General features: G+C 40.2%; 1 protein-coding gene across 4 annotated transcripts in view; it reads right to left on the bottom strand.

Annotated features, from left to right (window-relative positions):
• The window catches only part of LOC125704983 (uncharacterized), a 100896-nt gene that overhangs the window by 41128 nt on the left and 32723 nt on the right, over positions 1-27045 (bottom strand). For 3 of the 4 annotated variants that reach the window (XR_007381312.1, XR_007381314.1, XM_048971228.1), the window contains exons 4-12: positions 15493-15594; positions 12412-12507; positions 11521-11610; positions 8457-8528; positions 6473-6586; positions 4831-4935; positions 4102-4212; positions 3573-3665; positions 1762-1842 (exon numbers count right to left, since the gene is read on the bottom strand). The exons of the other annotated variant lie outside the window; for it this stretch is intronic. Coding sequence is in view for 1 of the 3 variants with exons in the window: in XM_048971228.1 (XP_048827185.1) it covers positions 1762-1842; positions 3573-3665; positions 4102-4212; positions 4831-4935; positions 6473-6586; positions 8457-8528; positions 11521-11610; positions 12412-12507; positions 15493-15594 (864 nt within the window). In the remaining 2 variants the exon portion in view is untranslated. The remainder of the gene's footprint in view (positions 1-1761; positions 1843-3572; positions 3666-4101; positions 4213-4830; positions 4936-6472; positions 6587-8456; positions 8529-11520; positions 11611-12411; positions 12508-15492; positions 15595-27045) is intronic. 4 annotated transcript variants of the gene reach the window in all.

Below are 27045 nucleotides of genomic sequence, written 5' to 3'. Positions count from 1 at the left end.
AAGAGAAAGACCATGTCTGTCAGGTATAATGATCAGGTGTCCCACATCCTATCGCTAATATAACTTTAAAATTTAAAAACATTACTCTGTTTTATTAATAAAAGTTTTATTCATTTAAACAATCGCTTGTCTGCCCTTCTAGTCTCATTACAAAAAGTACAATTCACACAATCGAACCCTTATCACTGGAGGTGTGAAGCTACAGCTGTGCCCACTGAGCTGCCGTACTACAATATACAGAAGTTATTACAACCCTGTTTACAAAAAAGTTGGAACGCTGTGTGACAAATATATGCCCAATTTGAATTTGATGTTAGCAACATGTTTAAAAAAAGTTATAACGGGGGTGTGTTTACCCCCGTGCTGCATGTTTATTACCACTGTGCTGTGTGTTTACCCCCGTGCTGCGTGTTTACCCCCGTGCTGCATGTGAATTTAACATAAAAAGATTAAGATTTATAAATATAATATTAAATCACTCAACACATAACCATTTTTGATCCAGACATGTTTGTGCTGCAAACTGTTACATTTTAAATGTCCCAATTAGAATTGTAATGACTTAAGTGTTTTTAAAATGTAAAAATTCTTACTACATATATAAATAAACACTCACTGCATAATTGTATTAGTGATTGCAATAATGGGCTACAAACTGTATCTAAAAACATTTTAAAACTTGAATAACTTTTGTCCCAACTTTTGCCCTTCATCAATGTCAATCAGTATAACGAAGATAAAAGTAATTTAAAGCAAATTCTCATGATGGTAATCATGTGGCATTTTAACTATTTCATGGTATTTTAAGGCATGTTATGTTCATACTGTAGATGCCATTGTCTAATAAGGAGAGGACCGCATAGCACAGACAGAAGATCACCTCAGATCCAGCTGCTATGCAGCAAAGACAAATCCAGAGGAAGGGAAAGGTGCAGTTTTCATGGTTTCATGTTGCTATCAGCAACAGAATAGGATACAATAGCTGGGTGGGTAATACTTGCAGTTGCACAACTACACTGTAGTTAAGGTTTTATTGCACTGCATTTAGGGTATAACTGACGGATTATATTATAATAATAGTAATTTCCAGGGGTAGCATGGTGGCGCAGTGGTTAGCGCTGCTGCAACTCACAGCAAGAAGGTCCTGGGTTCGATCCCGGGCCCATTCTGTGTTGAGTTTGATTTTAAGTGTGTTGCATATGGGTCATTTCTCTCTCTTTTTCTGTCGTATAGAAACCATCGAAGTTCAGCTAGTCTGCACATTTCAAATATGTTTTTTTTCCAGTGTAAAGTAGAAACGTTTTGTTAAATATCTTCTGTGGAGTTTGAGATGTACCTGTTACACAAAGATGTTGCACTTAAAATAAAATAATGTCATTTTTTCTGGGTAGTAACTTTTCTGCCAGTTTGAACATGAATACATGACAATGTTTTTATGAAAAAGTGGGCATAAAATATGTTTTGTAAAAAGCACTTTGCGTTACACTGAATGACATTTCACTGTGGCACATTCATATGAATCACAATAAATATGAATTATTGGCTTTATTCTTGATTATATGTAATACGAGGGCATATGTGACACTCCAGTGAACATAGAAAAGCGAATTTTAGGGGATTTTCTTTTTCCTACTCTGAAAACCTTATATGCCTTTGAATCTGTCCCATTCATGCCTGATACAGGATTTCAGCTGCTCAGCAGTTCAGTCTCCTTTGTTGTTTTTTTTGTTTCATGATCCCACAAACTGCAGGGAGACTCACCTAATATCAATGTGTTTTGCATCCAAGCAAAGAGTTGGGAATAAATAGCAAGGAACAGGATGTTAGACAGAGTGGGATCGTCTGTAAGGCAAACAGAACAAATCAGACACCTTCATTCTCTCATCAGTCTATACAGATATAACATGATATTAAATAACAAAGTGTCTTTGGGCTTTTCCTCCCCTGAGATAAATCCTGTCGTCCCCAGGGCCCGACTGCACTGTGATGTCTGCTTGCTATTCAGTGTCAGTAGCTGGCATTCCCCTTGTTATTTAGGTCTCACGTGTTGGTACATACTAACCCTAACCCTTTGATATTCGGTACCTTCTTATTCAGCACTAGGGCCAGTACTCCCCTTGTTAATCAGTACAAGGTGCCAGCGGTCCGCTTGTTATTCAGTACCAGGCGTCGGTACTCCCCTTGATTTTCAGCACCAGGCACTGGTACTCCCCTTGATATTCAGTACCATATGCCGGTACTCCCCTTGTTATTCAGCACCAGGCGCTGGTACTCCCCTTGATATTCAGTACCATATGCCTGTTCTGTCCTTGTTATTTAAGTACCAGGTGTTAGTACTCTCTTCATTATTCAGTGCCAGATACTGGTTCTCCCCTTGTTATTCAGTATCAGGTGCCAGTACTGCCTTTGCTATTCAGTATCAGGTGCCAGTACTGCCTTTGCTATTCAGTATCAGGTGCCAGTACTGCCTTTGCTATTCAGTATCAGGTGCCAGTACTGCCTTTGCTATTCAGTATCAGGTGCCAGTACTGCCTTTGCTATTCAGTATCAGGTGCCAGTACTGCCTTTGCTATTCAGTATCAGGTGCCAGTACTGCCTTTGCTATTCAGTATCAGGTGCCAGTACTGCCTTTGTTATTCAGTATCAGGTGCCAGTACTGCCTTTGTTATTCAGTACCAGCAGATATTCAGAGGTGCTGGTCCTGCATACCAGTGATTATCATCGCATTTCAAGCACTGCTTGTCTGGATAAATTGTCTTGCATTCAGTGCAACACGTGTGGCTCTACTCAAGTGCAGTGTCCGGTAGATTTATTATTTTTATTACTATATAATAATAATGATGATGATGATAAAGACTCTCTGATCCATAGCTCCACCCACTACCCAGCTCCAATTAATGTATATATTTCTACTTCATTCCCTTTTTCATTTTGGCAGAATCTTTCTGCATAGACTTTGAAAACTAAATAGAAAGTGGAGATTGTATTTTTATTTTATCATTGATATTATCATTTTCGTTTTCTTTTTTGCAGGAAATACCTCCCACCCCCCTCAACCAATTAGCCTGGTACTAGCAGCAGTTATACCTCTGCTAATTCCTGACTGTTAACATCTGCACGTGCGATATCTGCGCTAGCACCATCTTTGTTTATATTTTCTTTATTTGCTCTGCAAATTAACAACCTGAAACTTTATTTTCTGTAAGCCAATGACTGAGCGTCTGCTGATACTTGATAGGCTGATTACTGCACTCTTTCTCCTGTTAGACTTTTTATCTGGCATATTCAAACGCCCCTTAATACTCAAGGCCACTGGGTGTGTGCCCAGGTTGCCTATATGTTAGATCCAGCCATGAGTGTAACTACAGTGATCTTTTAGGTGTCCTGTGATCTTTCAGTTAGTTTTCCTACAATCTTCCTTACAATGTTTTCCTTTTAGAGACGCCCACAGTTACTATCCCTGTTCTTGGGATATATTTTACCCAAATAAATGCAGTCTCTCAGGACTGATGCTCATTCACCCACCACAGGTAGTGTGTATTTGTCTAGCATAATCCTTCCACAATACTTACACATGAAATACAGCCAGATTAAACAAATTTCTTCAAGATCTACTTTCCCAGTTTTCCTTCGGGAGTGTATTATCCAAAACACACTGAATCCAACTGAAATGAATAAAGACCAGAGTCAGTCAGCATGAAATTCATGTCAGGCACAGAGTGAATAACAGATGTCCTCTGGAAAAAACCTGAACTGCATAGCCCTGATACCTGGAGGGTTCTGGGTTTGAATCCCATGTTAGTACAAAAGTGCACCTCCAGTTTAAAAGGCAGCTTTTACTGGGGTATGAAAGGTTAAATGGGGTGGTTCAGTTGGGTATTGCATCATAGTTTCCTAACTAGCTACGCATTAATTATGGAAAATACACTTTCAGTGTCAATATCATGAACATGCTCAAGTTCAATGTTAGTGTTTTTAATTTCCCACAATGTAGCAAGAAATATCTCTATACATAACTCTGCTCCAATATTCCTGAACTTCCTGAACAGTCTAAAGCAAATTTAAAATCACCACATTTACAAAACCTGAAATCATTCTTACCTGGGAATAAAATCAAGAGGACTGGAATCATTAGCATAGACAACATTGTTCCAAGTTGTTCTTTCCAAGCTGTGTCTGAGTGATATTTTGCCAGATAAACACTGACAGCGACTGAAACAATATAACAATAGAGTCGGTCACCATGAAATTCATGTCTATCAGAAATTAAAAACAGACATACTCTGTGGTCCTGTGTTTAAATCCCTGCACCGCACAGCTCTGTCACCTGGGGGTTGAAGTACTAAAAGAACATCTAAAAGATATGAAGCAGGTCTAGATGAGTTATGGAAAGGAACTTTGATTTTGACATTGCATCATGCAATGTACCTACTGACAGTGAAATAAAGACGCATTGTAACTATCCATCCATATTTCTGAAATCCCAGTTCCCTAAACAAACATTAAAAATAACAAATATGTTTATGTATCTATACATCCATCCATTTCCCATAACCATTTATCAAGTACAGTGCCATGGTGGCCTATCCCAGTTAGCACAGGGCACGAGGCAGGGTACACCCTAGTGGGGTGCCAGTCCATCAAGGGGCATGAGGCAGGGTACACCCTAGTGGGGTGCCAGTCCATCACAGGACACATCATCCACTCACACACAATGGACCATTGTAGACTCCATTTAACCTAAGTGCCTGTTTCTACTGTGTAGGGGGCAAACCGGAGTACATGGGGGGAACATGCAAGCAGCACATGTACACTTAAAAACAAACTTACTTATGGATGAAACCATGATAAGCAGAAGCAAAATCCCGGTTATTCCTGCTATGTAGGCAAGTATTTTCACTGAGGAATATTTTATCCAAATCACAAACCGAAGAACTGAAAGGAGGTGAGAAGAGAGTCAGTTACTACAAAATCCATGACAGGCACATAGTAACTAAACAGATGTATTTAAGACTCTGCACAGAACCCTGCCACCAGGATGTTCTGGGTTTGAATCCCATGTTGGACACAGTGGTACTAAAAGTACGTCCTAATTTATTGATGGAATTAAATGGGTTATTAAAAGGTAACCAGGATGATTGGGGGAGATGATTGGGATATCACGCATCCTATAATACATACATATCTATCTACCCATTCTGGACAGGGTCACAGGGGACCTGGAGCCTCTTCCAAGCAGCACAGGATAGAGGTACAGCTTGGATGGGAGCCCATACACACACAGTCACATGCTATGGGCAATTTACAGACACCAATTAACCTGGCAGGGAGACTTTGGGCTGCTGGAGGAAATTAATGTGACATGGGGAGCACATGCAAACTGCACACAGACACAGAGGAGGGGGGACTCAAACCCACATGACATGGGGAGCACATGCAAACTGCACACAGACACAGAGGAGGGGGGACTCAAACCCACATGACATGGGGAGCACATGCAAACTGCACACAGACACAGAGGAGGGGGGACTCAAACCCACATGACATGGGGAGCACATGCAAACTGCACACAGAAACAGAGGAGGGGGGACTCAAACCCACATGACATGGGGAGCACATGCAAACTGCACACAGACACAGAGGAGGGGGGACTCAAACCCACATGACATGGGGAGCACATGCAAACTGCACACAGACACAGAGGAGGGGGGACTCAAACCCACATGACATGGGGAGCACATGCAAACTGCACACAGACACAGAGGAGGGGGGACTCAAACCCACATGACATGGGGAGCACATGCAAACTGCACACAGACACAGAGGAGGGGGGACTCAAACCCACATGACATGGGGAGCACATGCAAACTGCACACAGACACAGAGGAGGGGGGACTCAAACCCACATGACATGGGGAGCACATGCAAACTGCACACAGAAACAGAGGAGGGGGGACTCAAACCCACATGACATGGGGAGCACATGCAAACTGCACACAGACACAGAGGAGGGGGGACTCAAACCCACATGACATGGGGAGCACATGCAAACTGCACACAGACACAGAGGAGGGGGGACTCAAACCCACATGACATGGGGAGCACATGCAAACTGCACACAGACACAGAGGAGGGGGGACTCAAACCCACATGACATGGGGAGCACATGCAAACTGCACACAGACACAGAGGAGGGGGGACTCAAACCCACATGACATGGGGAGCACATGCAAACTGCACACAGACACAGAGGAGGGGGGACTCAAACCCACATGACATGGGGAGCACATGCAAACTGCACACAGAAACAGAGGAGGGGGGACTTAAACCCACATGACATGGGGAGCACATGCAAACTGCACACAGACAAATTTAAATGGTGTAAATCATCATTCTGTGCTTAAGTACAATGTAGAAAAGAATTATCTAAATGCCTAATCATGGTCCAATATTCCTAAAATCCATTACTTACTTCGGAATATAGCAATACAGATGAACGTAAATGTGATTCCACCAAAAATGCCTCCATAAAGTGATTTCTCAGATTCACTTGGGGAATATTTGGTTGAAAATTCAATGAAAGAACCTGTGTTGAGGAAAGAATAGTTAGTCACCAAGTAATCGATAACAGACAGGAAAACAAACAAATGTGTTCAGTGGTTCATTTATTTAGCAATGCTTTTGTTCAGTAAAGTGGGGATCAAACAGCCTGCGGTTAAGGTGATCAAATCACTCTGCCAGCCACATAACTTGAACCAGCAACGTATGGACACATATGTATTGGCTTGAAAGCACATAGGTTATGGTACAAGGGAAATACTGGGTTAGAGAATTTTAATATAGGAGGGTTTATGTTTACATATTGGTTAATATTGCTAGTTTTACTGTATTGAAGATATGTTACACTAAATTAGTGTAGTACCACTACTTTAGTTTAATGTTGCTTTATTTAGTTAAATGGTGTGTATTACATTGCCTTGACTGCTTTGGCAGAGTCCAACCTGTCTCAGGATGGGGGTGTCTTGCTCAAGTTTTGCTTTATTTTTCTTTATCTTGATTTGTTATATACTTAATAATGTAACTTTTTTTCTTATTTTGTTGTTTCTATTGGTTATTTATGTTTGTATCATTGCTGGAAGTTCTGCCATGGTTTGAACCAGAAGAGGGTGAGGCTATAAAAGAGGGCGAGGCTATAAAAGAATGCAGGGACATACAAGAGGGCGTGGCCATAAAAGAAGGTGGGGCCATAAAAGAGGGTGGGGCCATAAGAGAGGGTGGGGCCTGTTACGCTTTTTAGGATGGTTCGGGGCAGGAGACCGGAATCTCATTCCTTTTTGTGGAACTGTTGATTTATATATTTTTCTAGTTAATTTAGTTAGTTGTTTTACCAGTTTTAAATGTCTATTTTAATTTGCAGAAAGTTCCTGCATCCCCACGCATAGTGTTTGGTCACCAGCTTTGGTCACTAAATGCACATCTGCCAGAGAAGCTACTGCCTTACACACACATATTTTACAGCTCTACCATAGCAGGCTGCTCAGCAGTCCTGGAAGGAGGGGGAGGCTGGTCCTATACAGTCATGAAACGTTAGTGAGGGTGTTTGGCTGGGAGACATTATTCACCCTAAATCATGATTCCAAACAGCTATAAAGCCAAACTGCCCCCAGTCTAAACAAAGACAGTTTACTCCCTTAATCCATCAGCCTCCCTCTGGTCCAGGTGCTGACAGGAACCTCCAGGCCTGCAGAGCTGTGGAGCAGCTACTTCAGGCTGCTCTTCCTCGCTTACTATTATTTTAAATAAACTTGGTTTCTTATCTATTTAAAATGGTCCCCTTTCAGACAGCTGGGCACTGGAGCAGTTCAGGTTAAGCAGCTGTCTAAAGGTAAACAGGCTGAGCTTCTCCCAGGACTTGGGCTGGAAAACTTCAGGTTACTGGTCCTTGTCTTACCCACCCTGCTAAGAACCGGCCCACTTAACTGGGTTACTGCATGGGGGAGTAAACTGGGGATTCAGCTGTGAATCAAACTCTGATTTAAAGGTATTTCAAAACCTAAGTGACAGACAAATTACTACAAGTCATAAATGAGATGAATTACTGGTACATTATAAAACACTGAAGATGTTTGGCATCTTCAAAGATGCACCACGGTGTGTTTAATATTTTACCAGGAGCTGCTGCTTCATTCAGATTTACTGCCCATGTTTCAAATCCATAAAATTACATTTTACTTATCAGAAGCTTTTGTCCAAAACATAATACAATTATGCATCAGAGGTGAGGGGCAGCCAGTGTTCCTGAAGCAGCTGGGATTAAAGGCCTTGCTTAAAGGCCTAACACTGATAATGTTACTCTGCTAAACAATGGGATTTGAACCCACAACATTCCAGACACGGGCACAGAGCCTTATCCTACTGAGCTGCACACCTCCCCACGTCGTTACACTTAAACTTACCTGTGCATACAACTGTGATAATGATGGTGCTTCCTAAAGACAGGCTCATGAATTTAATCTCACCCACTTTTCCTGTAAAAGTGAAAAGTGTTATTTTATCAAATACAACAACATAACTATAGCACATCTCAAATCAAAACAGCTATCCGTAATAATTGGAAATGGGAAAAATAGCTTGTGCCGTCAAACCATTATGACATTCAAGTTAAACTGGTATCATCAAATGTACAAAAACTGGATTTGCAACCACTGGATTGAAACAAGATCACTAAAAGCACTATAGTTACCCTAGATTACAAATACCATAGCTACTGTACACACTGTGGAAGACAATAAAAGCAGCCAAGCGTCAGTAGAGGGGCAAGGTAGAATAAGAATTCAGCAACCCTGGGAGCAAGTGGCAGGGACTAAAATCCATCACAGACAGAGGTACTTCCAGTGCACTGCAGAAAGCCGTCTCTTTCTCTGAGTAGCTAAAAATGTTTTATGTTAAATTTGAAGCAGATAGCACCCGCAAACCGGAGAGGGCGTGCGCCGCAGGTGACAGCACCGTGTTCTCCGTTACCGAAGATGACATGTGTAGACCTTTCATGAGGGTGTCACTCACAAAGCAGCTGGCCCAGATGGTATCTAAGACCGTGTCCTCAGAGCATGGGTAGGCCAGCTAGTTAGAGAGTCACAGACAATTTCAGCCTCTCCTTCTCCGTATTCATAGTGCCTGCATACTTCAAGATATCCACTATGGTTCCTGTATTGAAAACCACCATCCCTGAATGACTGGTGGCCAGTTGCCATGACACCCATTGTAAGCAAATGCTTCAAGACAGCTCTGTGCTGCCTGACAGATTATAATCCCTTCAATATGAATGTCACTGGAACAAGTCCACTGACAACGTCATAGCTCTGATACTCCACCCTGCAATCTCCTGCAATAACCTGGACAAGAGGGACACGTTTCCGAATGCTGCTTCCAGATTACAGCTCAGCATTCAACACCATGGCCCTTATTTTGCACTGGTGGAAAGTGCAATACAAATTAGTTTTGCTAGTTTCGTACCAGCGCGTTCCTCATTTTCACACCATGCATGCACATGATCAAAATATAAAAATTTTGCCCATTTCCTACTGGTAGGAATGGTGTAGCTGGGTGCATTGTCGACATGTTGTTATTTTAAGGCAGCGAAATGACGTTGCACTTCTGAAACATGCACGACGCTCAAAACATACAGATATGCACTCGAACTAATGGTGCACTAATGGTATTTTGTTATCTTATTTCATTTATATATGTCTTATATATTTTTTTTATACTGTATTACAAAGACAGGAGAGGAACAGCATTTCGATTCCCTTGTATGTTATGAATATATAATAAAATATATGCCACCAGACAATAAAAGCCTATTTGATTTGATTTTGGTGTTTTATTATAGAGTACACCTGGGCCTTTTACACAGTCGTACTGGGGTAGCTTTCCCAAAAGCGTTTGATGTTACTGAATAAGATACAGAGCGATGCAAGTAAAAAACAAGTGAGGTCTACTTGCGTTTCTGAAATTCTTTCATTATTTCAGAAATAATAAATAACCTTTAAGTAGTACTTTGTTGGCTCCTCCCCAGCCTCCGCGTGAGAAAAGCACAGACTGTTGATAGCAGGAACATCAATTCCATGTATTTCAAAGATAAAGTACGTTATACGATTGTCACACCAGACATATGCAAAAACAAAAAAAACATATTTAGAAAAATCAATAAAAAACACACCAAAGCAACCATGATTAAGACTACAATACAACGACAAAATGATCCGTAGGGGTGTCCCAGTACTTTTAGCAATATAGTGTATATTACTTGGATGTGTTTTTTGTAAACCAAGCATGTGATACTGTATTACTAAGGGTATGATGATGTCTGGAAACAGACCTGCTAACCAGGTGACAAGAGCATTGAACTCTGTGACTGCTTTGGAGAAATTGGGTAAGTTATTGTTGTGTTTACTTGTAATTTGACTGTGAACTTAGGTAACTAATAAGTCCATTAGAATCTGACTTTGGTATACATAACGTATAGCTAGGTGTTTTGTTACAGAAATGAAAATAACATTCACACGCTATCTTGCTTGAAATGTCGGTAATTTAAGTAAACCATATGCTTGTTTTAACACAGGTGAAGAGAATGCAGATGGGCAGGAGCATCACTTCTTATATTTATTCCATGAGAAAGATTTACAAAGTTCTTAATTATTCGTGAAATAAAAGTTTACCAAAATGCCTCATTTTCGTGTCTTTGCGCTCCCTATTAAAATAGTCTGTCGATATTGCACAGTACTTCCTTCAGTGTGACATACGATTTCATGTGCATTTGCGCTGATCTGACAAACAATTACTATGCATTTTAACCTTTTAATGCAGTGTGAATACGATACGGTTTTTGGTGGGCCCAAAGTGAGCTCCAGCCCAGCTCCGGCACCAGCACTGGCTCCGGTCAGGGCTTGGTTTGAAAGAGCTACTGAAGTACCGGTACTAAGAAAACGGAAAACCATCTAGAGCCATCCTGAGATGGTCATTCTACTGCTAAAAATATAATGCCAAAACAATATGGCTTTTAAACCGGAAGAATAATCATAATAGTATCGAGCATATCGAGGTACTTTTTCAATATCGGTATACTGTGCGAAAGTATTCCAGATTGCTTTTTGTATCATTTTTTTCAGCGCAGGCAAAGTCTGTGGCTTTATTTAGACCCTCAGTGTGCCTGATATTTGCATTCATTATCTTTTCCACGATGTCGGAACATGTCAAAATTGCACACATAATATTTTGCATATAGTGCTAGCAAACAAGCAAATTAGATTTATCAACTGTAAGTGCTCCACATAAAAAGACTAAAATATCAATTAAATTTGGTCTCCATAGCTTCAAACCACTGATTTATGTAAGGGATCTATATAAATGATTGCACAACAAATCATCAGATTAGTCGGTAGATTACTCAATTATTCATATAATTGATAGTGACAACCCTATTGGAAACAGAAGGAATAATATGACAATAGGGAAACATACCTCTGGAATCCACATATGGAGCCATATTAAATAACAGCAGGATACTCAGCAGATTGATGACAGTACAAATAAAGGCCTCTCCTGCAGACCCTGGGAAACACCAGTCACACAAGATAACATTGATTGAACCTTTGGCAGTATTTAGATGTTCTGCAGATTGTATAACAGTTTTCCTACCCCAACTGGCTTTGCTGAACTTCCCAGTGGATCTTGCACTAATGGTGACACGACTGACTGTTTACATTTGAAAATGTATAATTTGTCACCAGGAGGTGGTTCCTTGTTGTAAATCTTATGTGTATTTGATTGAGTGTTTATTGCTCTCTCTATACTTACAGGTAAACAAGAAACACAGATGGTCATTCTAAATATGTAGTAACTACAAACTGCATGAATCCACACAAAATATTTATGTTGCCAATGTAAATAATCCTTTTTGGGATCCTTTCCAAAATATAAGAAGTTACATTAATTGTTAAAGGATTTGATGGATGTCCTGTCAGGCAATCAGAAAAAAGTCCAAAGCACTTCTGCTAGCATGTTAATTGGCTCACCAGCAGGAGTCGCTCTGTGGGCTGTCCCATCTTACGATTACATAAAACCAAGTGAAAGGAACTTTTGTTGTTCTCGATTAACACTCTTCTACAGCTGCTAATCAGGGACTTTCATGCACAGCACCTTCAACATTTCTTTTCTTATTTATACGGACATTATTCACACATATAAACATTTACTATTGAAATTCCGGATCTCACCTGGATCTTTAGCCAATAACCTTCATAAATCCACTGAATTTAACAACTACTGCTATCCATTATACCTTTCTAAATCGTAAAACTCACAAGACACAAGTAATGAAAATCTGTCAGCTTGAAAATTCAATGGGCTCACCTTCAGTTACACCCCACAGGATGAAGGCTGCGGACACCATGATTGATGGGATTAAGACATGTGACCAGTGACTCAACACAGCCTCTCTGCTTTTACCTATAGACAGAAAGCAGAATCAAATTTCTGTCATTAGATGATGGTTCATGCAAAGTTTAACCATCTAGAGCCGTCCTCAGATGGTCATTCTACTGCTAAAAATATAATGGCAAAACAATATGGCTTTTAAACCAGAAGAATAATCATAAAATCCAGTTTATCATTTTCGTATTATATGAAAAGTGCTATTAGCAAATGGGCGTGTGAACAGTGCAGCTCGACTCAACTCAGTGACTCGTTCTTTTCGTTCTCCTTAAAAAGCTCAAAAAATTCTTCCTAAACATATCTGAAAAGTAGATTGTGCAAAGTTTCTGTGGGTTTCTATGGCAAAAACTCATGGAGTGTTTTAGATGAGGTAAGATTTCTTTATGATCCCACGGGGGGAATCGCCTGTTTAAATAAGTTTTTAGATACACATGTAAAGCAGTGATATAGCTGACGTGAAACGCCCAAGTGCGGTTACACTCTGATAGCAGCACTCATAGAACACCTCTAGTCCAGTCAGTTTTCTTAGTCAGAACTCTAACGTTTTTGGACATAGCACTGCAGCAGTTGAAAAGTTGTTCACAGCGACAATTGTCACTACCTGATCTGTACCACCTGCCCAATCTGCACCTTGCAAATCTGCGCATGTGCAGCATTTTAGAGCATGTGTATGTGCTTTGCACTGCTTGTGTCTGAACTCAGGGACTGCATTCGTAGACTGAATGTCCCATTTCGAAGGCTCCTTCAAATGCGGTCTAGAAATGCATCCTTCTTTTCCCGCTCCGTGAAGAATGCACCCAATGGACCCCAACATTTCCCAAAATTCATTGTGCAGTGGTTCAGTGGGTGTGTCCCAGCTTGGCAATAGGAGTGGCACTTCGTGATTCCAGTATAAGGGCAGGAATAGCTAGTGACGCAAATAGGAAATTATCTATAGATCAGATCGTCCCTTTTGACACTATCTGTTTGACCTTCGAAGAATGCAGCCACGTCCTTTGAAATATGCAGTCCCTAAATTTGGACACAGCCATTGTCATTAAGTACCTGACCTGTTCATCGTGTCACTTTAAAGCAAACCATGTTGTATATTTTAACAGCAATCTATATTGGTCACTTTATTGTTTAGCAAGAACTAGCTTCAATTATTCCACTGAGAAAAATGTACTTTAACAAGAAATGCTTAAAGCTTGCACACTTTAACAAGAAACGCAATCATGTTTACGTTGTTAGGTCTTAGCTGTGTTATTAGATGGATATGCCTACTGCTGAACTGCAAGGAAAAAGGTTCTTGTGTGCGTTTATTAAACTGTTAAAACAATTCAACCCACTGAAAACAATGAAATAACCAACAGAAAACTTTACACACATATTTTGAGGATAACGAGGAAATCTAATGCTGCCTCTGCTTGAAACATACAGTTTCAAGTCTTTTTTAGTTACTGACATGTGACACTGTGCTTAAATAAAGGGACTAACCAAGAGAAAAATGCCACACTGAGCTGCTAAGTACAGCGTACAAGCGCCAGAAATGAAACACGCTGCAAAATCAGAATACAGAAGACAGTGTGCATATGGCGGATTATGAGTTGGTGGAGATTCCCCACAAGCAGTCGATAAAATAACCCTGATGTTGTGAAAAGAAATAAACAGGCTCAAAAGCGTAGTTACCCAAAATGATAATTCAAACTAAATGACGTCATTAAATTAAAGTAACGTACATCAGATTGGATTGTAAAAATTGTAAGGGACCAAGACAACATTGGGGGGCGAGAACAGGCTAGGTAACAGATCAACCGACAGGCAGTACCATTCACAACGACCAACTGGGGAAATTAACAAAGGCAGGCAATTAAATACACTGATAATGCTAACAAAAGGCAGGTGTGGATCATCAAAAACAACCCATCAACAATAGCACAGGGTAACAAGACATGTGAGCCAACTAACACTAATAAACACAGAACTAAGGAATTTACAAGACCTGAAACTAAGAAAACACGGGGAAAAACTACATTAAGAAAATAAACAAGAATACAGAAGTACTAAATAGAACTGGAATAGAAACTGAAACTCAAATACAAAAAAAAAACAGATGAGGCTGATCATTAGCCAACATTGAACCCATAACTGGGGAGTTTCCTACTCTGAGCCACATGCTGAACTCAGTGAGCTCTGTGGAAATCCTGAGAACAAGTAGAACCCACTAGAGGTAAAAGGGACTACAAGATGGAGGAGGGAACAGGGTGGCCAAAGACTTGCTGATCAAAATGTCAGAAGGGCGCCGACTGGCAGTATGGTTATTTGTTTTTCTTTATTGAAACTAATTAAAATGAATGCCTGTACACCTGTATCATTTAAATAACAATAAACAAAGAAAAACATCAGAAACAATCGTAAAATAAGCATGAAAGCGTATTGCTGCGCATGCTCTGACGTGCGAGGTACAAATCAGGCAGGTGGCACGGCTCATTTAGGGACACGTGACTTAAGCGAATGGCTTTTGTTGTATAAAACACTCTGCGGTGCATTTAACAGCTATTTACAGCGTTACAGTATTTGTTTAATTCTATGAAAGGGACAAGAAAAAAAGGTATTTGTAAACTACTTTGTAAATGAAATTCAATAGTTTTAAGCCCTTTATTTTCAGAATATAATATTCAAATTTTTTTTTAATATACTTTTTAGACGATATGGGTACCATGATCTGCTTTGGTTCATTGTTTTTATGGTTTGGTGATGACTTTCTGAAATGATTAATAAAAAAAAGTGTATGATACCAAAGACACAGGATCACAGTTAAGCCCTGCAGTGGACAGGCACCCTGTGTAGTTAAAGTCCTGCCCGATGCCCCATGTCTGCTGAGATGCCCTCTACAGGATAAGTGGGTTCAATCAACTGAAATGACTAGAAATAACAGAGCAGATACTTCACAGTAATTCACATTAGCGTTAATACACACAAAAGATGGATTAAAACTGAAAATGCTTAAAACTTACTTACTTTCCTTAATAAAATGCCAGACAAAGAAAGCACCAATAATTAGGACTACAGGTGTGACAGCGATGCAGAGCCCCAGAATCAGCCAATGCAGGGATGAATAACCTAAAAAAAATTAAGAAATATGTTACAAAAATGTATTTTTTCCCAAACAGCCTTGACATACTAGAATAAAATCATCTCTAATCCACTAATTAGTCTTTAAAACTGGAGTACAAAATTGTTTATGTGCATGATTCCTAATTGGTAATTAACTTATGTTATTAAGTTGGAAAAAAAACCAGATTGTACTGCCTTGTTTTAATAAAATACATCCTATCTAAAGCTGAAAACTTCAATAAAAGGGAGGTCTGAAGCAAATCTACATTTGTTTAATTTGTATATAAAACTGACCAAACCCAGTCAGACTATGGCATTTGCATAAAGATCAGTCTGCAGCACAACCACTGACCCTCGGAAGAATGAAAATGTGATTTAATCACACAAAACTATGTTGAGATGCATGTTAAAAAGCAGTCCTTCTAGTGACTCAACCAGTCTTATGTTAATTTGACTTTTTAACACCATGCCAGCAAGGGGGGTTATATTCATGGTGAGCGTGCATGGATATTAAAACAGACTGAACAACCAAAAAGGTAAAAACTAAATAATTATAAAATGTTACAAACAGTAAAAACAATCTAAATAAGATGCTTAGGTAGCCCTTTAAAATAATGTTCAGTTACACGACATACAGTATGAGCCTTTAAATAAACATTAACTAATCATTTACAAAACCTCAATAAGACATTCAGATGCCTGCAGTTAATGATGAACTAATCATTTACAAATTCTTAAGACATTTACAAGCAGGAAGCATGTAGTTAATAGATGCTTAATTACCTTAATTATTTACAAAACCTTAATAAAAACATTAATCTACCATGATAAACAAATCAGGGAAACACTAAAAGCTGTCATCTAGTATGCATCACAGATACCTTCATAATCTCATGGCATTGTTTTGCTGATAAGCCAGTTAAAAAGGTACAGTAGCTAACACTATTGCTAGTGTTTCATTAGCTATGTAACCAGGTGATTTATTCATGGTTTATTATACATATGAGCAGTACAGCTGCAGCTTCTGGTAGCAGTGAGGCATACTATACCATACCATACCATCTTTATTTATAAAACCACTGTAAAACAACCATAGCTGACACAAAGTGCTGTACATCGGAACATTGGAGAGAAAAGACAAAAAACGAAAACAAATACAAGGTGTTTGCGCCTTTAAGAAGAGCGGGTACAGCACCGTGAACGCAAGGCCATGTAAGCGGCAGATTTAGGCTGCGTTGAAGGGTGCGAGATTTGGTGTAACACGCATATCCATGTAATGTTTGTTCTCAGAACAATTCCTGTGTTACGTAGGGTGCGTTCGAACGAGAAGTATTGCTGCAGGTTAGCATGTTTATGTCGGTCTTTGCACAAGGGTTCCTTACTAACTCACAGGTCAATTTTCCCCATTGTATTTTACGGCAGCCTTAGATTGGTAAAAAGGGGCAACACTGTTTAAAGCCAAATATTTTTTCTTTACTGCTATAAGCTGCTAAGGCAATTAATGTGCTTCTTTCAGTTGTTACGGTGTGGGTAAATGGAGTTCTATTTCTGGGAACTGCTCACATCTGTTGCAGATTGATCTATGTGTGTAAAGTGAGTAATAACATATTAATGGCATTTCAAGCATTTGCTAACAAAGGGTTAGCGGCGTTCTCTTGTTTGTTTTCATCTTGTAGTGCCACTGCTTTAGAATTTTTATTGTTTGTTTGACTGTGTATTGCACACACACTGAGGAGGGTGAAGCACAAGATTTATTGCTAATGTTATTTTGCTTTCGTATTGCATAAACATTGAAAAGTGTGGATTCACTGGATTTGTTTGTTTCCTGGAATAGCCTTTCCTTCTGGCTATTTAAATACCTAACAAAGATACAGGGAATAAGAGCTGAATTTGTATTTTGTGCCTGGAGTGTTAAAGTGTTACTGATGCTTTCGATAAGAAATCTAAAAAAGGCTCTGGCTTGACTTTACTGAAACTCTCTTTTAAACAGTCAGTAAAATACCAACCAAGCAGGAGGGAGTTAAAATAAGAACAATACAGTAAAGGTGTTTAACTGTTGTTAATGCACCCAGTTTTACATGTAGGTCATACAGGTGGATCTTCACCTGTAAGTAAAAACATTAGAGTCAGCCTGGTTTTCCCAATGCGACACCTTGTGTAGGTGACCTGGTGACTCACCCAGTGCTGCTATCCTGGCTGTCGTACTGGCAGAATCAGTATCTGAGTGGACTTCACACATGAACTCTCCTTTGTCTTCCGTCCTGACTTTCCTTAGTTTCATTGAGAAGTTTCCTTTGGGAATTTCCTCAGTGAAGAATTCAGCTCTTCCAGAGTATCCGTCATCCTGAGAATCTGGTCTGTTCTCTCCATCAGCATACAGAAGCACCAAGACGCCGCCATCATCGTCTGTCTTTCTCCATTCCACCTGAAGCTCTGTCACATTAACATGGGTGTCCACAGAGCAGTTGAGAGTCACATCCTCTCCAGCATTTGCATAGACAGGCTCATCTGCACCCGTCAACACCAGCCGCTCTGGAACAAGAACAGGAAGATTCACACAACATGGAAACCTGACATCTGTGTGTTTTCCCCAACTGTTCAGGGACGAACTGAAAATAGTTTAAATGTTAAAATGGAAACAGCCCAACTTCTCACTTTTTAAATTTTGCCACTTAGGAACCTGGAAGATGAAAGATTTTTGTGATTTTTGCTTGAAAATTACATGCAAGAAAGAACTCCAAAGGTAAATGTCACATCCTGCCCGTAATACCCATCATGTATACCTTGCCCCTCCCATTTCCTCACTGGCGTGGGCATAACAAGCCACGCCCAGGGTGGGTTTGCCTTATCTCTTGTTTCTGCCCCGCTGAGTAATTGCTCCAGCTGTCTCCTATTTTCCGCTTGTCTCCTTTGTATTTAAGTGCTTCATACTAGTCTAGTCTTTAGATCTGTTGATCATTTACGTTCTTGTTTGTCAAATAAACACCCCACAAACGAGTTTTCCACCACAAGCTGCATTCTGGGTCATGCTTCTCCTGGCTGACATGACAAACGTACTATATTCAACATACACCAACGGTATAATCAACTCCAGAAATAATTAATGATAATAATTAAGCCATAAAACAGAAAGATTCACTTGCCTACTTCCTGTATTTCCACCCGTGTTTCATGGTTCTCCTGCTCTGTATAAACCACACACTCGTACACTCCTGCATCTGCAGTCCTCACATCCTCAAGCAGCAGAGAGAAGTTGCCTTTGGGGATTTCCTGAGAGAAGAAGTGGGCTCTGCCCCTGTAGGCATCCCCCTGTGATTCAGGTCTGCTCTGACCGTCCTGGAATAGGTGCACGATGGTGTCTGAATCAGTCCTTCTCCAGTCCACCTGCAGCTCCTTCAAAGGCAGGGGTCTGTCCACAAAGCAGGGCAGCAGTACAGCTCCTCCCGGCCGGGCTGTAAGAGGATCAGTGGAGCCGTATAACAGGAAACCTGCCACAGGAATAAGAGATACAATATCACTTTATACCTTAAAACGATTAAATAAATGCAAAACATAGACAGGAATTACTTAAGAAAATATTGCTTTACCAGTTAGTACACCGAAACTCCCGTTCTTAGGCTCATCTTAACATTTAGACGAGTTATACACAAAACTGAGTTCGAAATGTAGAACTTGTTTTTGTGGGATACATACCATCAGAGGTAACGACGAACTCGAACAAGATCAAAATAACGCTGAAACGTTTGATCTGCATTTCCACCTATTAAGTCCGGATTGCCTCTTTTCTTGCACAATGAACCATTTGTATAAGAAAGCGAAATTCCTCTACGTACTTTATATATATAAAGTATATATACACACGCTTTAATTAATGCGGTTATACCTCTACGCTATATGTCTCTCTGACCATACTTCCACTTTCACTTTTTGTAGCTGAAACACGCTGGATAAAACTGAACTGCGGCAAAGGCTGGATCGTATGAAGGCTTTTTTCCCCCTTATCAGAAGCAAATCACGGGTAAGTTGCTGATTGTTGACCTGAATGAAAACATATATACATGTGCAAAGGTATACAAAACCGGGGGTAATTATTCCAGAAAGTGGATTTAGTACGGTGGGCGAGAAAGTCCAATGCAATTCGAAATAAGAACGCACGTCTAATAGAAAAGCGCACTGCAAAGCAACAAAGGATATCATTCAAGTTCATAATGAGTCTGTAAACGCACTGAAAATACGCAGACCCTACACAAATTCAGAAAACACTAATCAAAATGACAACACATGAGCTGCGCATTCACAGAAACGCTACATGTCTCTACCCGAGACATGAAGAGAAAGCAGAGTTGGGCTACACACGCACGTAAAAACGTAATTTCCGCTCACAACTGCTTTACGGTAGCTGGTTGATTTTCCTGACGATAAACCGATTTGGACTACACATGTGCATGAAGTACGTGATTTATGCTGGCTACTGCTTTACGGCAGTTCGTATTTGTCATTTATTTTAATTATTGTGTATGTATGTTTTTAAATTATAACGAATATTTTAAAGAAATAGTACTTAATCACGATTTAGTTTATTAAGTACAAATTATTTAAAAATAAATTATCACCTATATTTATTATGTTGATTTTGCCTGTCAGAAGTGACCATGCAGTTTTTTTAAACCATAGTATTGCATTGAAGCCTTAAAAGCTGCAAAATTATGCTTTCACGATTTTTTTCTGACATATTCATAACCCATTTGGAGAAACATATTTTCTACAAAGATAAATCAATATACATAGATACAACATTTAGAACAACATTTTATTTATATGTATATTTATTTATATTTATTGTATAGTAACGATGAGATTTTACCTAGGCTCCAGCCATCCTTGCATAGTATAAGCGATGAATTCTTAGATTAATTTTAACAAATAATAAAGCAATTTAGTTCCCTGCACTGGCTGTTTGGTTCAGAACTCACTTCAAAGTTCTCCTACTTACATGTAAGGTACTTAAAGGTCTAGTTCCCGCCTACCTGACAGAATTACTTCCAGTTTACAAGCTGCACCATCCACTCAGATCACAGAATGCAAATTTCCTTGTCATTACACATATAAATAAAGTGACAGTGTTATATTGTGGAATGGTTTACCAGTTTATGTTTGGATGCTGAATCAGTCTCAGTTTTTAAATTCTGATTGAAGACCTATTACTTTAGCTTAGCATACCCAAAACGTAACACATAACACACCGTAACTATGGCTGCTGGTGCTGCTGTACATGTCATTTTTATCTACTATGCCTGTCCATTAATGTATCAACACATGTTCTGACCATCCATGCTCTCTGCCTTCCTTCCCACATGTCCGGATGGTACCTGGGGTGGGCACCATCTGAGCAGGAGTCCTGGTTCAGTTCCATGGAGGGGTGACATCGTGAATGTGACCTATGAACTGTAACCTCATCCCATTATGGTTTCCAGTTTCAGGGTTATAGTGTCCCTCCATCCAAACAGAGCTTCTCTCAGCCTCTGACACCACAACCAGGCGCACGTAACACCTGCTGGCACCTGCATAGAAAAGCCTGTTACCTGTAAAGGAGAAAAAAAAAACTATGCAAATTTCAGTTTAATGTAAAACAATGAAAAACTAGCAATAGTCACAAGATGTTAAATTACACATTTTAATTTCTAAGAGTCATTCAATGAAACGGTTACCACTTAACTTCAAATGGGATCTCTGGGTTAGGTTGCTGCAGGACTGGGGCTGAGCAGAAAGCCTGTTTCAGACGTAGGAAGGACTGGTCCGCCTCGGGGTTCCACCGAAGTTTCATACCCGCTCCTCGGGTGAGCGTGGTAAGGGGAGCTGCCACCTGACTAAAATTATGGATAAAACATCAGTAGAAGTTAGCAAATCCCAGAAATCGTTGTAGTTCTTTAACAGTATGAGGGAGGTCATTGCTAGATGGCCACCACTTTCTTCTCACCGGGCCGAATGACGTATCTTAAAAATTGTACCTGGGACTGATGAAATTCACATTTCTCGCCTTTGGCATACGAGTGGAAGTCCTGAAGCCTCTGGAGCACCTGGTGTACATGAGACACATGTTGAGGAAGGATAGGTGAGTAAATTAGGATGCCGTCAATGTAAACTACACTAAACTGATTAATCATTCCATGGAAGACAATATACATAAAGGCCTGGAAAAAGTAGGCGCTATTAGTCAAACCATAAGGCATCACGCAATACTCAAACTGGCCAGTGGAGGTAACAAAAGAGGTCTTCCATTTGTCTCCTTGGCAAATTCAGATAAGGTTGTAGGCGCTTTTCAGGTCCAGCTTGGTGAAGAAGATAACTCTCCGGAGCTGTTCTAGTGCAGACGGGATTAAGGGCAGAGGCTCTTTCCGTTTAACGGTAATAATTTTGAGGACCCGATAATCAATGCGAGGACGGAGGCCACCGTCTTTTTTCTTGACAAAGAAAAACCCAGCGGTTATTGGGGAAGTGGATGGACGAATAATACCTTGTCGTAGTCCTTCCTTGACGTGCGTCTCCATGGCTTCCTCCTCCACAATGGAGAGGAGGTAAAGGTGACCCTTGGGGAGAGGTGCCTCCTCAACAAGATCAATGGCGCAGTCACAATCCCTGTGAAGTGGCAACTTAAAGGAAAGCGCCTTACTAAAGACATCCATGTAATCAGAATAGTCCTCAGGGATATGGGACAGGTGCTCTGGCTCAAGGCTCTCTATGAATGATGCACAACAAGGGATGGTTAGGCATTCTCCCAGACAGCGTTTTGACCAGGTGGTGAGGTCAAACGTCTCCCAATCTATATTGGGGTTATGCCTTCTCAACCATGAGTGACCGAGGATGATGGGGGTCCATGGCCGCAAGCGAGGCAAGCAGGATCGGGCAGGCAGGCAGAGACGACCAGGGAAGCAGGGCAGGCAGGACGGCAGGATACGAGAAGGCAGGAGGACAAGAGACAAGAGAAACGCTCAGTAAGTAGCACTAGCATGGCAACAATACCTCGTAAGTTCTGGATGCTTGCGTTGGGGTTAAGTAGCTCGTCTTGATTGTGGTTATTGCTGGCTGCTGTGCAGCCCTGCCCCTGACATTTAAGCTAAATATTAATTATACTAGTGGGTTTTTTGTAATTCGGAGGAAGAAATATTTCATTTATTTTTTCACTGTGATTATTCAGAACTTGACAGATATGACAGATATAAATATCTGGACAGATATAAAAAAATATATATAAATATATTTTATTTTACATATGTGATATATAATATATATATTTATATATTGTATATGTATTATATTTTATATGAATTTCATATATTTTTTTTGTTTAAAAGGCTCTGTATGACAACTGGTTACATCGTACCTCTCTTGTTAATGAAGTTCAAGTTAAAAAAGGTCAAACTTTTTTAAAGAAAAGTCAGAAACATCATAATGCTTTTACACAGAATGAGACACTCGTCAAATACATACAATTGTGTTTACATGCATTTATGTATCTTTTTGAAAAATTAACTTTAGGTCACCCAATCACAAGGCTGCCCCACTCGCTTAAGGGCCATGGCCAGGGGACACACACCCAATTTCCATAGAAGGACATTATTTATTTTTCTGCTAAATTGAAAGGTTGCATGATATAGCATTTGCAGTTGTAATCTTATTAATGATAGAGATTTATGGTAATGCCAACAGTCAATCTTATGGTAATGTCAACATCTATTCCTAAAAGCATTTAATTAGGCTGAGAAATCTTGATAAATAATTAGAACGAAAAATTCAAATATCAGCTTTAATTTGAGCAATAGATTTATTTCAGGTTGTTTATATATATCTCTCTCTATTGTTTTCCTTTTTGTATAAGCTACACAATTAAGCATCTGTGGAATAAGTACAAACAAGTGGGTTCAGACTGCTTAACTGACTTTGCTTGCTAACATCTTCCCTTCACCCTTCCAGAGGCAGCCAATCAGCAACAGAGCTAAATATGAGCTTTTTCTTATCTATCTAGAAAGCTGGTGTCCATATCTGAGTCACATGACATTTCGAAAAAGAGGGTGCACATATTCAAACTTAATTTCCACTTATTCAGGCAATTCTACAAATGTGTAAAGTGTATTTTTCACTTCTGATGTGGCACAATAAAGGTGTAATGATGTGTTGCCATAAATTGATTTTTCGAAACAAATGAAAGTAAAGATTTTCAAAAAATGGGAATGTACAGTAGCTAGTTTCACCTGTTAGGATGGTGCAGCACACAAGCCACAGCAAAACACTGAAACCTGACTGGTTTTGTAAAACCAGAATTCACCTTTCAGTTCATCTTTCAGTGTTTGTTAAAATAACAAAATATTAAAACGTGTACACCCCAACAACTATGAAACCGAATAAAAGAAGCTGTCCTGCATTCTTACATTACATTCAACATTCTTAGGAAAACTGACAGGTAACAGTATCCCAGGATTTAAAGTGGGTAAATGTCAGGAACCTTGAGAATCACAGAGTTCCTGTTCCTCTGTTTACCTCCTCTGTGTTTGGTCCATTGGAATCAGGGGGGACAAAGTCTCCTCATTGTCATGTGACCCCTACAGAAGTGAGTGTTAACTGATCAGTTTTATATTTGCAGGTGTTAAACTTATTGCAGGGACCAAAAAGTGTTATTTACTTTTTCAAAACTTTAAATTTTACTTTACCCTGACCAGCTTTAATGTAGCAGCCTGGACTCAGCAGAAGTCACCCTCTGGGCTGCTTTGCAAGGCGATCAGTGAGGTGACCCCCATGAGAGGCAGGGGGATGCTGTCTGTGGCTGTTGGGGCAAGACACTCCTTACCTAGTGTCAATAGGACCCCTGTATCTTGGGGTTAGACTTTCTCAGGGCTATGGGCTGCCAGTTAGACCTAAATGTTCTGGGGGGGCTGTCCTGTTTCTTATGACCCGCCCTCTGCTTTAGCCCAACAGCCACAGATGGATGAGTAGGAGACCTCATCAGCAGCACTGGCCTGGACACACAGCAGCATTAGCTACTGTGGTAGTTGTTACTGAAGTTCGAGGGCAGTTTCTCCTGGGCAGAAGAAGAGTTGGATTGGAACCATTTAGTGGAGCATGTGGTCAATACCCGTGCAATACGAAATAATATTTATCTGTCAAATAGGTGACTTTTTGGATGATCTGGGGGCGTGGCACACACAAGGACCGGACGAGCTGGGCGTGACATAGTACTCCTGCACTTTAGAAAGTTTGTCTCTATTTTTTTCCATCTCCCTCCCGCTCCTCTTTCCGACTTGCAACCACGTTTATTTTTCACAGCATTCTTCTTCTCCACAGACGTTCTTCATTGGTAGAACTGTGTGGAGTCTTGACAAACAATAACAAAAAACAATGATCCTGTAAATCAAAAATAACAAGACGAGATTCTTGTTGTTGAAATGTTTAGGCTGTTTTATTCAAAATAACTAAGATGGCAGTGGGTGTCACAGTGCGTGCTGGAGGTGCTGCAAATACCCAAATTAAATCTGCAATTTTTATCTACAAAACGACAGATGGCAAAGTGGTAGTGAAGGATAAGTTCTTGAACTTTATGGTTGTCAAGATGAGAACCCTGTCTCAAGATGAGGTTGTTTTATTGGCCTCAAACAATTTCTCTTCTGAATGGACTGAGGAGTCCAAGCGGCTGTTAACAACATCAAAAACTGTGGAGTTTGGCAACATGGATGCCTCTGCCTTACTCAGCAGAATGGAGCAGCTGAGTTTAGAGGTGTCCAGGCTGCAGGAGGCCATGGAAGCCCAGGAAAGTGTGTGAATTTAGAGGCGGCCGCAGTGGTTATAGATCGTTGGATCACGGCAGTGGAGAGGCTCCGTGGATCACCTGCTACAACGGCTGCTAAAACACCGGCGCTCTAGAAGGAGCCAATGGAACCTGGTTATCGGACACACGAACAGTGCTTGGATGCCTTACCGCAGTCCCCAGTTTGGAGCACTATAGTGAGGAAAGGAAAGCGTAAACCCCAGATATTTCCTAATGCAGCAGGGTGATGTACCTGCAGTTTTGTGTGTGAATACTGACATGTGCAAGGGAAAAATAGACTGGTCTATTCTGAGGAGGACCATATGGCATACTTGGTTCAGTCTGACAACGTGCTGGGTAAGACCGAGCTACCAAAAGAGGCAGCTGCCTGTTGTGACACTAATTGCAAAACCCTCAACATGGGGTTGAGTTCTGCTCTCTAAACTGTATGAGAATGAGGTGGAGTCCCTTCTTGTCTCAAGCAGGTTTCTGTGTAATACAGTACCAAGAGATATAAAGCCAAACCAGGGTGGAATCAATATGCTGAAGGCTAGAGGGGCTTTTAAGGATTGGGTTGAGGCAGGCCGGCAAAAACATGGTCCTCTGTTTGACCATAAGAAACAGACAAACATCAATTTTAAATATGCCTTATGTTGTATTAAAAGGAGTCATGACACCTTGAAGTCAAATGCTTGTTTAACTAGAAGGTTGATAATATATTTGTCCTTTAACATAGTGATAAAATACACGCTAATAAAAGTGGATATTCAATTTCAGGACTAACATAAAGTAGCTAACAGAAACTCAGACTAACAAAAGGTGCAAATACATACTCAGTCGATTACATTGTGTTGATTACATTATAATGTTTACATTGTAATGAGTTCGAATCCTCATCTTCCACCTTGACATTCTGCTTAAGCTTGACAAAGATAGGGAGGATCTGGCCTGCAGTAGGATTGTTCTCAGATGACACACGGAGAGTAGACTGGTAAAGGACCCTCATGGTGTCTATGAAGTCCTCACACTTCCTGAGATTGTCATGTGATAGCCTCTGGAGTGCAGTCTGCACTCTGAAAAAGAGAAAGAGCAAATAACATGAAAATATCCTTTGCTTCATCACATGACGATCTTCACTTCATAGACATCATTAGGCACCATAATTCAACCTTTCTGATTTATCATGGTATTTTAAATTCTTTAATCTATACCTACCTGTCTCTGTCCAACCCCCTTCTCAGCCGTGGGTCCATTACAGTTGCCTGGATGGCAGGGTATTACTGCACACAGCTCTCTATCATTAGAAATTGCTGTTCTAAGATCACAAAAGGAAACATAAAACAGGCATTTATATTCCCCAGTGACGCGTATCAAGAATAATGTAGACATTTGTGGTAAAGCTTGGAAACAATAATTAACAAAATAACATTATAGAATAAAACAATGTAACTAATAAATTTCCCATTCCTTTTGTCATTGACCATGATAAACTTACCAAATATACTATTTTTCCTTGAGGACAGGTTTAGCAATGTTAGTTTTCCTCAGCCACACCACAATGGTTCTTATCCTTGCAGACCAGCTGCAAATAAGACCTTGAACCCCTGTTTTACCCATTTACTTTTCTAACATTGGTACTGATAAAAGACACAGGGAAGTTC

The sequence above is a fragment of the Brienomyrus brachyistius genome, chromosome 12 (assembly GCF_023856365.1).
Source record: "Brienomyrus brachyistius isolate T26 chromosome 12, BBRACH_0.4, whole genome shotgun sequence".
Lineage (NCBI taxonomy): Eukaryota > Metazoa > Chordata > Actinopteri > Osteoglossiformes > Mormyridae > Brienomyrus > Brienomyrus brachyistius.
Note: the sequence above shows the minus strand (reverse complement) of the source record. Positions and strands in the feature narration are given on the sequence as shown.